At 38.1% G+C, this 15,564-nt stretch overlaps 1 protein-coding gene across 1 annotated transcript in view; it reads left to right on the top strand.

Moving 5' to 3' along the window:
• Positions 1-15,564, top strand: part of ntrk1 (neurotrophic tyrosine kinase, receptor, type 1) — an 85,654-nt gene that overhangs the window by 40,657 nt on the left and 29,433 nt on the right. Inside the window, exons 12-13 of the mRNA XM_038305323.1 lie at positions 181-336; positions 8,669-8,799. Coding sequence (XP_038161251.1) covers positions 181-336; positions 8,669-8,799 — 287 coding nt within the window. The remainder of the gene's footprint in view (positions 1-180; positions 337-8,668; positions 8,800-15,564) is intronic.

Here is a 15,564-nt window from a genome sequence, read left to right as displayed (position 1 = left end):
CTGTCACCATGGTACCAACAATTGGGCCGCCAAGCTGGTAGTGGAGTATGTTTGTACCGTAGGAGGGGAAAAAATTGGTCCAGAATTGCTTCTTTTGTTGGCTACCGCAATCAAAGGAGGTTGGGGACTGATTAGGTGTCATGTATCCCTCAGCCATGCTTGTCTCTTGTGTTTCATTAGGCTCATCAGTTCTGGGTACCGAGGATGACCTGGCCGTCTCACTTCGTTTCATGAAGTTTGGAACCAGCCCGCCTTCCTCAGATGAAGACTCCGGTTTATCAAGTTTTGTGGAGAACCCGCAGTACTTCTGCGGCATCATCAAGGACAAAGACATGTGTGAGTGCCGGTGCCATTTCTGTTCAACCACTGAGTACTTTCACTCTTATTAGAAGGCTGTTTGACGTATCAGTTCATCATTTCAGAGATATTTAGAAGGCTTTTGATGGATTCCCGGGGTGGGGTGGGGTGGGGGGGGGTTGTTTGTGCTTTTGTTTGATTTTATGGATCACACCCCTCTGTAGGCACTCACAATGCAATCTGCAAAAGTCCAGGAGAAATAAGTCAACAGCCTTCAAATAGAAACCCTTGGACTAATAGGGGAGTTCCATTAAAATGGAAATGTGCTATCCAGAAATAAAACTTTGAAAAATGTTTTAGTACAAAAAAGTTTTGAGAGCAACTTTACTGTCTTCTTAGATTAAGCTTTTTTTTTTTTTTTATAATTTTATTTTTCCAAAGTAATTTTCATGTTTTGTTTGCAAACATTTTATTATTTAATTATTTTTTTTACAGATATAATATTTTAAATTTTTTATTTTTTCACTTTTGTTTTTCCGTAAAAATTCAAAAAATATCCACTGGACTTGGTTTTCAACATTTAAAGACGTTTCGCCACCTCTCCAGGAAGCTTTCTCAATTCAAATGTCACTTTTGTTTTCTGAAATTTTAATTCTTCAAATTGAGTTTTATGAGGAGCATTCTTTTCTTTTTTTTTTTTCTTTTTTTTTATAGTGTCCTGTCTGGCAATGTGGCAATAAGAATAATTGTCTTGATGCCAAAAAGAGCCCAAGAGATTTTACTTTCACAAGTGTAGCAGTACGGCAATTGCCATATTGCTCCACTTGTTTCATGGATATAAATTGCTTTATTATAATTATGCAGGGAGTTTTACAGTTTATATGGACACTGCAATGTAAATAGAGCAGAAAAACAGAAGAAGATTAAGCTTTTTTTTTTATAATTTTATTTTTCCAAAGTAATTTTCATGTTTTCTTTGCAAATATTTTATTATTTAATTAATTTTTTTACAGATATAATATTTTCAAATTTTCATTTTTTCACTTTTGTTTCTGAAATTTTAATTCTTCAAATTGAGTTTTATGAGTAGCAGTCTTTTCAAATTTCTATTTACATTCTCATCCCTTCTGGGGGCGGGCTTTTACCCCAGAGGGCGGAGTAAAGAAGCATTTCTATTGGTTAACTGGATATTAGTGACACTTTTACTGGTCGAGAGTGAGTTATTGGACTTGAAGGGAAGAGAATGTGATCTGTAGAACTCAAATAAAAAAGAATTCAGTTCATAAAAACTCCCTCTTAAGATAATGCTGGTGAAGATTCTCAGTCATCCAGGTCACAGCGATTCCAAAAAAAGTTAAAAACAATCCACTGGACTTGGTTTCCAAGTTTAAAGATCCATACAGGAAGCTTTTTCAATTCAAAATGTCAGAAATAGCACTGAGTTCGAGGTCTTATACAGTAGCCCAACAAAGCCTTGTTTTTGCTTAGAAAACATGTAAATTAAACGGACGAACGGGTCCACCCCTTTTGAATGGGGGTGCAATGCCCCATACCTGTCTATGTCTCTGAAAGGGGGGTCGGTTTTTATTTATTTATTTTTTTTTACCTTTCTTTAACCAGGAAGTCCCATTGAGATTCAGAATCTCTTTTTCAAGAGACCTGGCCAAGGTAGCAGCCAAACCACAGGAAGTTCATAAATATTTACAACATATTACATTTTTCATAATAAAAAATATAAAAATAAAAAAAAAATTTTTTTTAAATAAATAAATAAAATAAAATCAGAGCAGTATGTTAAAACACATTGAGCATCTCAAGAAAAACAAGCACATATCTCAATCGCTACATTCTTCACGGTTGCTTTTAATTCATTAATGGACAGGAGAGTTTCTAATTTGAGATCTTTCTGCAGTTTTTCCCAACTCAGTTAAAGCTCAGGGTACATTAAAAAGTAACCACTGAGAGGAGCGCAACTGATAACTACCAAAACTCACAGAGAAGAGGTTACAGAGGTACAGTGGGAGTTTACCAAGTATTGTTTTATAGATAAAGATATACCTGTGCTGTTTTCTACGAATTGTTAGTGATGTCCAACCAACTAGATCATAAAGAATGCAGTGATGAGTAAGGGAATTTGTAATGAATCGTAATGATGCATGGTACACTGAGTCAATATGACGCAAGATGGAGGATGCAGCATGCATGTACAATATATCTCTTGTTAAAATTAATTGTTGACCTGGCTGAAAAGGCGAGGTCCTACTTTCCCCTATAAAGGGGGTGAGGTTCCCTGGATGGGAAGCTAAACGTTTTCAAACTTGGAAACAAAGTCCAGTGGATTGTTTTTAACTCCCTCTTGAGAACCAAATTTTGAAATAAATAAAAAAATACATATATTTTCAAAAGAAAACATGAAAAATGAATATAGAACAAAAACATATTGCATATCGAACTAAAAAAAATCCTAAAATAGCCACCTTACAGAACAAATTCAGAAATATAAAAACAACCTCAGAAGAAAATACAAAACAAATATCAGACTTTCTTTAATTTTTTTAAGAGAAAAATAAGAGGTACTTATAAGAGACATAAGCATCAGGGAAATATGGCATGCCATATTTGCAGAAAGTTTAGCTTCTGTTGTCTGTAAAATGGGCTGCTGGGCTGGTCATTTGAGGGTTGGGCAGTGGCGGTTCAAGACCGAATGTACCAGGGGGGCCAGTTTTCATGGGGGACCCAGAAAAGCATCAAACTAAAAGACAGGGCAAGGGAATAAAATATATTAAGATAATTTCAATTTCCTTTTAATTAGGTTTAATTAAGATTCTGTGTCTTCAAACTGATAATACTTATTTTTGGTCCGAAAATGTTCATTTGGATTATTGTTAAAATAAAAATAAAAATCCCTTAGCATAGCAAAAAAGCAACATAAAAAGATTTAGCTCTATAAATATCTAAAAGATCAAATAAAGCTATTATTTAGAATATTAGGTCAATATACATTCTTAATTTAGGCATTTTACATATTTTTAAATTAAGTTAAAATGACAGATTTTTATCAAATTAGAATTAGAACTCAACACAAACTGATAAATTCAGCTGTAAAAATTAGAGTATTTTTATTTGTTTTTAAAAAAACATGTAGCAGATAAAAACTGGGATCCTATCTCCATCCCACTGAAGCTATCACCTTATTGTTTTCAATTTAATTAATAAAACTGATTTTTTTTTTTTTTTTAAGAAAAAAATGAAATAGATCCAAAGGACTTATCAGTGATCATGTCTGTTCCAGCGCAGATCATCAGTAGAGTTCCTTCAAATATTATGTCTTTGGAAAAGGGCCATAAAAGGGGCCAGAACATGATCTACAGGGGCACTGGCCCCTGTTGGCCCCTGCCTAGAACCGCCCATGGGGTTGGGGGCCATGTGTGTGTGTGTGGGGGGGGGGTTGATCTTGCTGTGTAAGCCATGTGGACTGCGCTCTATAAAAATCTGAAGGAGAATGTGAGACCATCACGTTCCAAATTTGTTTAGTTTATCTAGCTGTAAAATGATCCAAAGCACCAAAGCAGTGAGTTGCTTTAGATAAAGCTTAAACAACATAATGATGTCTTTGAATTAATCTGTTCAAAGTTCCACTTAAAGCTGCCCAGTTACCTATTATGACTTTAAAAAACATACTGAATATACAATTTCAAATTACTTTTTTAACCTTGAAATTTAACAGCTGGAGCGATCAGCAGAGAACAGATTACGCTTCATCTGACGACAGCTTCTATTACCAAATAAAACAAGAAGCTAAGCAGCTTTTTTATTTTCATTACGCTGTAACAAGTACAGAGCAACGAAATGAACTCTCTGCGTTTAACGCATCCCTTTGAGGAGCAGTGGGCGGCCATTGTGCATCGCCTGGAGAGCAGTGTGGGGTGAAGGGTCTTTGCTCAGGGATCCAGAGTGACAGTCTGTGGGAGTGCGGCTTCAACTCAGAACTGGATTCAAAGCACAATGCCCCTAACCACTAGGCCACAATCCCCCTGGTATATGCATCACATACCATTCAACTCCACTAACAGCCTAAAATCAGCATTGCTATCGCCGTCATCAGTAGTAGTGCAGTGTACGCACACATCTAACAACCAATCAGTGAAATCTGAATGCTTCCACAGCTTCAACATTTATATTTTATTCTAATATGATTAATCTTTATCATTCATGAAAAGGCTCAAACAACCCGAAAAAATAATTGGTTCTCCATAAGTTGTATGATTTCTCCTACCCATAATTAATCGCTATAAAGGTATAAATTCCAATATTTTGCTCCCTCAGAAGTTTAATTTGTTGAGGCACAGATCTCCTTTGTGAGAATAAATGTAATCGTCTTCATTGCGTAAGTCACAAGATTAGAGGAAGAGAATAAGAAGATATGGAGCAACCTAAATAGATATAATAGCTCATATAGATGATAATTGATATAGGTAATCTCCTGAAGAGCCAGGCTGATAAGGACACTTCTATAACCCTGTAAGAGCAGCAGGGCATGTCAGGCAGGGATTGCGATGTGATGCGTGTGTGAAATGATGACACCCGATCAGATAGACGCTCACATGGAGACACGTCCACTGAGGTATAACAACCAACAGGAAATGGTTCTCTTGGCTCATATTCATTTCTTTTGATTTTGATGAAAACAGCAGCCCAGCGCTGTAGCCCTTTACCAATTCTCTGCAAAGCTTAGATTTAATCATTCTAACAACTTTAAAAGTTGTTTTCTATGAGAAGAACTGAAATTAAAGTGTAATCACTTCAGGGCGCCGTTTCAGGGGAAACGGCCGTACTTCCCCCGAGCAGAAGAAGAGTTTGAGTGATATCAGTCAGGTAACTACACTCCGAATCTGTTCAACTCCTATTTATCTGGAACGCAGACAAAGCGAGTCGCCATGGCAACAGCAGGGCAGTTCAATTAGTGGCCACGCCCCCAGGAATGCGAGGGAAAGGTGGGCGGAGTCATCCAAATCCTGGCTCCTCTTCTCATTGGTTCCTCTGCCCTAAGAGAAACGCGGTTCATCGTCTTCTAAACTTTTAAATCTGAGAATTTTACTTAAATATTAAAGGTATATTTATGATATGTAATGTTTATATATAAGCTATGGATTTAGATATAAAATTAAAATGTCTAAATAAGTATAATATTTAATATATAGATATAAGATGTAGAAATAGATTTAACAAATTAATATAGATATCATATTTAGATATAAATTTATATTTAGCGTTTGTGAGAAAAGCTTTAAGTTTGGTCAAAAACAGAAATAGAGTGTAAAAAAAATGCTTTTTTTTTTTTACTAAATTTCTATTCTGCACAGCAATTCAATTCAGTTTATCTATAAAGTGCCAATTCACAACACATGCCATCTCAAGGCACTTTACAGTCAGATTGATTCAAAGTTTTCTATCTAAGGAAAACCAGTTGATTGCATCGACTCCTTGACTCGAAGGCAATCCCTTAAAGCAAGCATGCTCATAGTGACAGTGGAGAGGAAAAACTCCCTTTCAACAGGAAGAAAACTCCAGCAGAACCAGGCTCAGTGTGAGCGGCCATCTGCTGAGGCCGACTGGGGTTCAAGGAGACAGAAGCAGAGATACAAAAAGCAGCTGTAAAAGGCGGCCCCGTCCAGGAAACACACAGCCAGGCAGACAAGCTGCGAGCCAGCTCCCATGTCAGAGGAAGAAGAGAGCACATCCAGCCAGTCACAGTCAGAGAAACAGGAATACACTGAAAAACAGGCAGATCTCCAACATCTATAAACAAAGGTGTTGATGGAAGCAGCACAGCTGATATTTCTCTCCAGGATGGAGTCACAGCCAAACAGGAACAGACCAGGCGAAGCTACTATGAGAAAAAGCAGAGAGAGCAGAAGGTTAGAGATTGAACTAACAGATTCTGCAGAGTGGAAGAATAGAGATAGAATAATCTCTACTCTCCCACTCTGAGATCTATAAAAAGCATAATGTTATACTTGTGCTGTCTATAATTGCATAACATAACAGGCAGCAATTAGTGATGCGATTACCCAAAAAAAATCACAGTGTAGCGGGTCATCTTCACACCGCCAGTGTTTCATACTGTAATACTAGCGGTAATAGTAAACTGAAAATGCTCCACATGGATCTTCTTAAGTGCCCGATTAAAAAAAGAATTCTGAAAATCTTTATTAAAGCCATTTTTTTAAAATAGAGATACTGCTTTGGAAAAGATGAAACATCTAATCGCCCACTAACCACCCTCTCCTCATGGAGACATCTCCAGAGTGTTTGCACTCTGACATTAACAGGTTCTTCTAGAGAAGGGTATGCCATTTCCAACACTTTTTCCAGCTTTTCTATTGTCATTACACAGAGCAACGAAATTAACTGTCTGCATTTGACCCATCCCTTTGAGGAGCGGTCGGCTGCCATTGTGCGGTGCCTGGGGAGCAGTTTGGGGTTAAAGGAATAGTACACCCAAAACATGATTAGCCTTCCTTTTCTACTCACCCCCATGCTGAACAACACCCTGGAGTACTTTTTTGATATCTCAAATGCATCTGGAGATCTGGGAGGCTTCTTGCTGTCTGCTGACATTCAAATAATGGAGGTCTATGGCGCCCGAGGCAGAAAGGTCCATAAAAGTCCACAAAAAACGTGTCAATATTCCTCCATACTGCTCGTCCAATGTATTCCAAGTGTCCTGAGTGGGTAGCATCCAGAATTTACTCGAAACGAAGTCATTTAGAATGTTTTTAGAGCATAAACAGTAGTGTATAGGATTTCCTGAAAGCGCGCACACGCGCGCTCACGACGCTACGGAAGCCGGCAGATCAAACCAGATGAAAGTGCGCATTCAGCGTCTGCTCTGCCAATAATGCAAGCGTAGAAGAAGAAATGTGCTGTTTACCTGTGCAAAGAAAGAAACAACGAAAGAAAAATGTCTGAGGACTTCAGTGTTGAGGAAGAGCATGAGTTCTTTGCCGAGCTGAATGCGCTGGTTTGGTCTGCCGGCTTCCGTAGCGTCGTGAGCGCGCGTGTGCGCGCTTTCAGGAAATCCTATACACTACTGTTTATGCTCTAAAAACATTCTAAATGACTTCGTTTCGAGTAAATTATGGATGCTACAAACTCTCATGATATTTTGCAAATTCTTGTGAGATTTTGTTAGTAAAATAGATCGATACCGCGTCAATATATCAACATATAAAAATATGGCAACATTTCGTGAATTTTCGGGGGATTTCGTAGCATAACGATGACATATAGCAATATTTCATTAGTAAAAGAGATTGATATGGTGTTTTTAAATGGCAATATATCAGCATATGAAGATATTGTGATATTTTAATGTATCAATATTTTTTCCCTCGTCTTTAGAAGTTTTTATTTAGTAAAAAACAAGTTTTTGAGGAAGAAGAAGTAGTATTTATTTTTTTTTTTAAGACTTTAGCGACTCGGAAGCTGATCAAATATCGGGTTAAATATCGGTGGGGTGGCCGATGTCCGATATTCAGTTTTAAGGCCGATACCGATAGGGGGCCGATTATATCGTGCATCCCTACTGTATATATATTGCTTATTCTTAATGCACCTTTTTCCTCCTTGTTTAAACCTTCTGTAACTTCTATGCCAATATGTGACGAGTGAATTTCTCCGCTGTGAGATCAATAAAGCTCATCTAATCTAATCTAATCTAACCTCAACAGGCTTGTATTCCATTAGTCATGTGCAAAAAAAAAAAATTTAAGTTCAGATCGCCATACGCCTCAAAAAACACCAAGAAGTAAGTAATTAAATACTTTTTTTGTACATGACTAAAGGAATACACACAGGGTAGTTTAAAGTGTATTTTTATGACAAAAATAAAGGGATAAACAGGTATTGGAAATGCTGGTCTGACCAGGTAGGCTCATCTGACCGAACACTGCCACTCCCCTCAGCTTTGTTGGATATAACATTTATTTTCATCATTTCAAGCATAAAAATGTTAGAAACAATCAAATACAAAGGAAATCAATAATGGTAGAAATGTTTCTTTAAAGCGTTTTATATTTACTGACAAAACCCATCAATGTAAACCGCATGGATGAAGTTTAAATGAAAGCAGTCTGGTAATGGAAAAATATTGATGTTAGCAGACATAAATATCCATAAATGAAGACATGAACTGATGTTTTACTAGGAAACTAAATTATTTAGGAGGATTGGTAAGTTTTAAAACGCTCAGACAGATTAGTGGCTGGCTTTACGAGAACGCAGCCCTTAGAAAAAAAGAGCTTGTTCTTGGATCAACAGATGTCAGCAACAGTTCCTTCACAGCTGTTTGTCTTTCTCATTGTGGCAGGTGTGCAGCACATTAAGCGGCAGGACATTGTGTTGAAATGGGAGCTCGGCGAAGGAGCGTTTGGCAAAGTCTACCTGGCAGAGTGTGCAAACCTCAGCCCCGACAGCGACAAGATGCTGGTTGCCATTAAGGTGAGGAAATCTCGCACCGTCTCCTACGTCGTTTGGAAGCAATTTAACAACTAATGTGCTCTAAACATTTGCAGCAGCAGTGAAAATGTCAGCTGTTAGTATGTGGTCTAAGCAGAGGAGTTTCCTGAGAAGAAAAGCTGTTTGTGGTAAACAGAACAAAAAGTTATTCCTGCTGCAACAAACTTCCAGTTCGTTTTTTTTTTAAATACTACCTAATGACCCCTGTGGTGTCAGATGTACAAACACCTTTAAACAAGTTCTGCTTAAATAAATTCAGTCACCTATTTGTTATTGTTTTTATTTGACATTTGACGTTATTGGTTGGTCAAACTCACCATTAGCTTTAAATTGGTGATCCTTAACTTTGTTGGATTTTTTCTGTGTAATAAATTATACAAGACAGAGGCCCTTTAAGGTTAGCCTCTCTTCAAAACAGGAAGGATGGTAGAACACAGCATTAAAGTAACTATAATGGTACGTTCACACCGAATGCGATTTTAGCAGCAAAAAAGCGTCTGCTGCTTTATTTTTCATGCTTGTAGAAATTAAGGTCAGACACGCATCGAAGATGCTCTTAAATTGCATCCAGTAAAGTGGGTCCAAATGCGTCTGATGCTTCTGCTGCTCCTGTGTTCAATGGCAGAGAGCCGCTTTCCCAGGCATCCCAAGTCTCCCCAAGTCTCCCCGAGGTTCCGGGAGTCCCCATGACATATTTTTTCAAGGATGCCCCCGATAATAAAATAATTCAATAACAATAATTTGTGCACCTTGTGCGAATTAAAACTACTTCGATTGCGCATGCATATCAAGAGGGAGTGGTGTGTGGGGATGAAAGTAGCTAGTGAAACCTGTGCAGCGTATCTGTCCAAAGTGATGCTCTATTCAACGAGCGTTCCAGGCGACCGGTTGCCAGAGAAATGATTGGATGAGTCAGAAAAACAAGCCAATAAGTTTCAGTTTCCTTTGACAGTCACCTTTTACCACTCAAAGCTGTACATCCTGTGAAATAGGTTGGGGGGTTCAATAATCATCTCCCTGAAATGAGTTTTTGGAACTTGGGACGTGTGCTTTACTATATTTGCTGTTGTCATGGTTTTATCAAGAGCTCGGACCCACATACAGATTAACCAGTCCAGAGAGACAATGGAAAAAGTTTAACAGGTTTATTGAGAAGTTTTGTGGAGGTTCCAGTGTTGCTCTGAACACTGCTCAACCGGAACTGAAAGGTGAGGGGAAGACACTGCGGTTAGTTCATGTTCAGTGGGAAAATTGATTCTCGAACTTGAAGAGGAGAAAAAGTTGCCCGACTCACGTTTCCAGAGATTAGGTTGACTCTTAGACTCCAGCAGGTGAGGAATGTGTTCCGGTGTTTGTCTCATACGGAGAAGGGCGGACAGGGTTACCCAGAATGCGGTTGCTTGTAGATAGATGGAGAAAGACTGACTGCCACTCAGATTTCCTGCGGTACATGAACCGACTGTTGTGCAGATGAATCCCTTGCTCAGTGTGAAGCTCTAACGTTTCCTCGGGGAAAAGTGGATCCAAACCTCCGGTTTGTATTCTCAGCTCAATTTGAAGCTCAGTTGATCCTTCCAGGGAGAGAAGGTCAGAAAAATCCAGTTTGCAGGATGACTTCCTGCCGAGAAGCAAAGACAAAAAACAATGTTAAGACTCAGGTTGACAAAAACTCAGTTTGACTCAACAAAACTCAGCTTGGCTAGAGTACCCGAACCTGGCAAACACTCTGGCGCCGAGGTAGTGGCAGTCAGCAGCTTAAGAACACTCCGTTAACGAGGTAACCCCTTGCAGGTGTGTGAGGAGGAGAATCAGAACCAGGCGCCGCCTGGTGGAGGAAGGAAGACAAACACACAAAAACACAGACCACACAGACTGGAGTCCTAACAGCTGTGGGATAAACCAGCTACTGCGCATAGGCAAACAGAATAATAAGATCGGGAACACTCAAAAACTATGTAATAACTGTACAGAAAATACTTATTTATATACTTAAAACATTTAAGAATGCTAAACTTTTTGTTGTTTAGAAATAATTCAAGAAATTGATATGTTTTATATTCTCTATTGTGTTCCGTGATGACATCATTTGTTATGTAATCCCAGTAACGTTCTAAAGGCTATCCAAGTGTATTGCTTTAGAGTAAGTTTAGTGAACAGGTCCACCCCTTTGGAAGGGGGGGGGGGTGAATGAACTCGTCTATCCATCCAGGCCAACAATTCGCTTTAAAGACCCCTCAGAGACAGACAGGTATGGTCTTTGCAGGTTAAAAAAAAGTAGCCAAACGGCCCCCATTCTAAAGGGGTGGACCCGTTCGTCCGTTTCAATTTGTATGTTTTCTAAACAAAAACAAGGGTTTGTTGGGCTCCATGTAAAGCCTCGAACTAAATGCTATTCCTGACATTTTTTTTTTTGTCATTTAAGTTTTTATTGTTATTTTTTCAGGAACAATACAACAAAAATATAAAAGTGGCACATTGTAATTAGATTACAGTAAGTTCAGCAGAGTTAGATCCTTTTACAAATTCAAAAAAATATGTCCAAATCCGGCTTGTTTTATCCTGAGTGTCGTGAATTTTTGATAACAGTCTCTCATATGAAGCAGTTTCTGTCATCATTTTAATCCAGTCTGATGTTTGTGGCTTGTGGGGGCTTTTCCATATTCGTAAAATTAGACGTGCAGCAACAAGAAAACCAGTCACAGCAAACTTGTAAGTGTCCATAGTGAACCCAGGAGGTATAAAACATTTACTGCCAAGCAAACACATTTGTGGTGATGCTGGGATAGGTAAACCAATACATCTTTCCAGATATTTTACAACCTCTGTCCAAAATGGAGCCACCAGGGGGCACTCCCAGAATACATGAATGTATGTGCCAATATCACCATTGCATTTCCAACAGGTGTTCTTCTGTAATAAACCCATTTTAAATAATCTGGATGGTGTAAAATAAAATCTATGAATAATTTTGTAGTGAATAAATTTGCTTCTTGCATCCCTGGTGGCCCATCCTACATTAGAAACAACATTTTCCCACATATCTTGCATAATATTAATATTAAGATCTTTTTGCCAGCTCAGTCTTAAACCTTCACATATTGCACCTTGGTCACCTAAAAGCTTCTTGTAATACATTGATGCAGTTTGGAAATTTTTTGGTAAGTTTAGCCAGGCCTGTAATGGGTTTTCTCCCTGTATATTGCTCAACTCAAAAACTGAACCTACACTACTTCTTATTTGTAAATATTTCCAGAAATCCCCTTTATCTGTAAGATTAAAGGTGTCTCTCAGCATTGCAAATGACATGAAATTGTTATCTCTGTACAAATCCTCAATCTTCTGGACCCCTCCTATTAACCATTTCTTCCAATAAACAGGAGATTTCCCAATACGCACTACTGGGTTGTTCCAAACTGAGGAGTAAGTCTGTTTATATGAGGAGATGCCCAATATTTTGTGAGCCTTATTCCATGCCCATTTAGAATGTTGTATAATTGGGTTATATTGTAGTTCACCTTCAGGCTTATGAGAAAGCAGCTGGATGACTTCAAAAGGAGTTGTTAATGCCCTTTCAACTTTAACCCATCCCTTATCCAAGTCTTGCTTCTTCCAATGCCTGGATAATTTATTCAATTCAAATGCAATATTGTATAATTCTAAATCTGGGAGTGCCATCCCTCCTGTCCCTCTCAGAGCCGAAAGTTTTTTAAGACCAATTCTCGGTTTCTTCCCATTCCATAAAAATGTTTTGATTAGCTCATTATATTTCTTATACCAGGTGTTACTAATAATCAGGGGTACCATCATTGAAATATAATTGAATTGTGGGGCAACCAGCATCTTAATGGTATTAACTTTACCCCACAAAGTAATATTTAATAGTTTCCATTTATCTATATTATTTTTTAAGTTATGGAGCAGTGGTTCTATATTGATTGAGATTATATTATTCAACTCCGGGCTTAATTTAATGCCAAGGTATTTCATACCAACAGGGGTCCATCTAAATTGGAACTGTGAGAGGTGAGTTTGGAAACAGTTCTTTGAGACTGGCATGGCCTCAGACTTCTGCCAGTTGATTAAGTACCCTGATAACCTTGAAAAATGTTCAATTGTTGACAAAACCTCTGGGACTGAAGTGGAAGGATCCCTAATAAGAAGTAGAATATCATCAGCATACAGGAACATTTTATGTTCTTCTGAGTCCTGCACCACACCTTTGATATTTTCATTATTTCTGATTGCCGCAGCTAAGGGCTCCAAAAAGAGGGTGAACAGAAGGGGACTCAATGGGTCTCCTTGTTTTGTCCCGCGTTGTAGTTTGAAAAAAGGTGAAACTAACCCATTTGTTGACACAGCGGCTCTAGGGTCTGCATAGATTACACTAACCCATTTGATTAAGCCTTCCCCAAATCCAAATGCTTTCAGAGTGTATTGGAGGAAGCTCCATTCTACCCTGTCAAAGGCCTTATGGGCATCCAACGACAGGGCCACTACTGGAGTGTCATTATTGCGATTTTGCCACATGAGGTGCAGGAGTCTTCGGACATTATCTGATGATGTCCTTCCCTTCACAAATCCCACCTGGTCCATATGAATTAGGTGTGGCAATATATTTTCCATTCTAATTGCAATGACTTTTGTCAGAATTTTACAGTCTACATTTATAAGACTCACCGGTCTAAAACTGCCGGGATCCATAGGATCCTTATCTTTTTTATGTATTAAGGAAATTAGGGCTTCATTAAAAGTGTCCGGCATTTTCCCCAAATCAAGTGATTCTTTGAAGACCTCCGTCAAAATTGGAGCCAGTTTGTCTGCAAATTTTTTATAATACTCCGATGGGAACCCATCCACTCCTGGCGACTTCGATGGTCTCATGAGAGAAATTGCCTTTTTTACTTCCTCTACTGTTATAGGGCTGTCCAAATATGTTTGTTGATCAATTGTCAGTTTAGGCAAGTCAAATTTTGAAAAAAACCTGTCACACTCTTCAAGATCATGTTTTACCTGTGATTCATAAAGTTTGTTATAGAATTTAAAGAAAACATCATTAATATCACCAGTACTGGTCTTTGGAATTCCTGATTCATCTTTTATGGCTGGTATTGTAAAATTAGCCTCTTTCCTTTTAAGCTGTCTTGCCAAGAGTTTTCCAGCTTTCTCGCCACTCTCATAAAAGTTGGTGTTTAATCTAAATAAAGCATATTCGACTTTTTTGTTATATATGTCGTTTATCTGTAGTTTTAGATCACAAATTTGTCTTAACAGTATCTCATCATAACATTCTGATAGCCTTTTTTCCAAAGTCTTTAGCTCAGTTTCTATTGTATTTATTCTTTGCATTTGTTCTTTCTTTTTTTTTGATGCATATGCAATCAATTTCCCTCGTATATAGGCCTTTGATGCCTCCCAAACAGTACCCACCCTTTCTGTTGAACCCATATTCAACTCAAAGAAATTATCAAGCTCCTGTTCCAAGTACTTACATAGTTCAGTATCATGTAATAAAGACACATTAAGTCTCCACCTACTCTTTTTGATCAAATCTGGTTCCAAAATCAAACCCAAGTGTACGGTGGCATGATCTGTCAGTGCAATTGGTCCTATTGAACAGTCTGAAACATCTTGCACCAAGTTATTGCTGATTAGGAAGTAATCAATTCTGGAATGAGATTTATGCCTATGAGAATAAAATGTATACTCTCGTTCTTTAGGGTTAATCACCCGCCAAATATCTACCAAGTTGAGATCTTTCATCATTAACTCAATAGCCATTCTGTCCTTGGGCTCGACCCTAGAATACGTAGTTTTATCCAAGACCCCATCCACGACCTGGTTATAATCTCCCGCAATTATTGATTTGCTTGTAGATATGTCCCCAATCATTTTGTTTATGTAATGGAAAAAATCTGCATCCTCTTGATTTGGTCCATAAATGTTGCATAGGTTAACCTTCACACCATTGATTACAGCTTCTAAGCATATTACTCTGCCATCAGAGTCTTTGTGCTCTTTTGAAACAGTAAGATTTAGTTTTTTATGCACTAAAATAGCAACTCCGTGTTTTTTATTAGCGTAGGAGCTATGAAACACCTGCCCCACCCAGTCCCTTTTTAATCTACTTACTTCTGAGTCTAATAAATGTGTTTCTTGTATAAATGCTAATTGAGCTTGTTGGGATTTAATATATGTCAAACATTTCTTAAGCTTTATTGGGTTTTGCAGCCCATTCACGTTCCAGGATATTATTCTTAAACAGTTAGCCATGTCTACCTCTGTGACTTGGTGAAAGTTCTGCTGTTAAATGAAACAACTGTGCCAAAACAAAAACATCCTCTGATGTAAAACCCACATCAGGAAAAATGAACTGAAATAAACACCTGAACACAAAAAAACCCTCCCTCCCCCTCCCTCTCACATAAGAGAAATCCCTCCCATAAACACGGCCCATGAGACACACGAATGATCGCCCAATTGGCCCCCACCCTCCCCTTTTGTCTCTTCTAAACAACACAACTGGTACCATGACAAATAAAATATCCAATATGTGTGTTACCCAAACAATATAATCATAATCCTAACGAAATAGTAAATTACTGGCAAAACTAATAACTTAAATTCTTTCTTTCAATACAGAACCGTATTTGAAGCAATCACCAACAAAATCTACATTTTAACCGGTTTTTACTCACTGTCTGTCATTTAGTCCATAAACCACATCATTCTTGGTGCTCCTCCTCTTCA

The sequence above is a fragment of the Cyprinodon tularosa genome, unplaced genomic scaffold (genome assembly GCF_016077235.1).
Source record: "Cyprinodon tularosa strain WSP-4 unplaced genomic scaffold, ASM1607723v1 ctg556, whole genome shotgun sequence".
In the NCBI taxonomy this organism is placed as follows: domain Eukaryota; kingdom Metazoa; phylum Chordata; class Actinopteri; order Cyprinodontiformes; family Cyprinodontidae; genus Cyprinodon; species Cyprinodon tularosa.
This window is presented reverse-complemented; position numbering and strand designations above follow the sequence as displayed.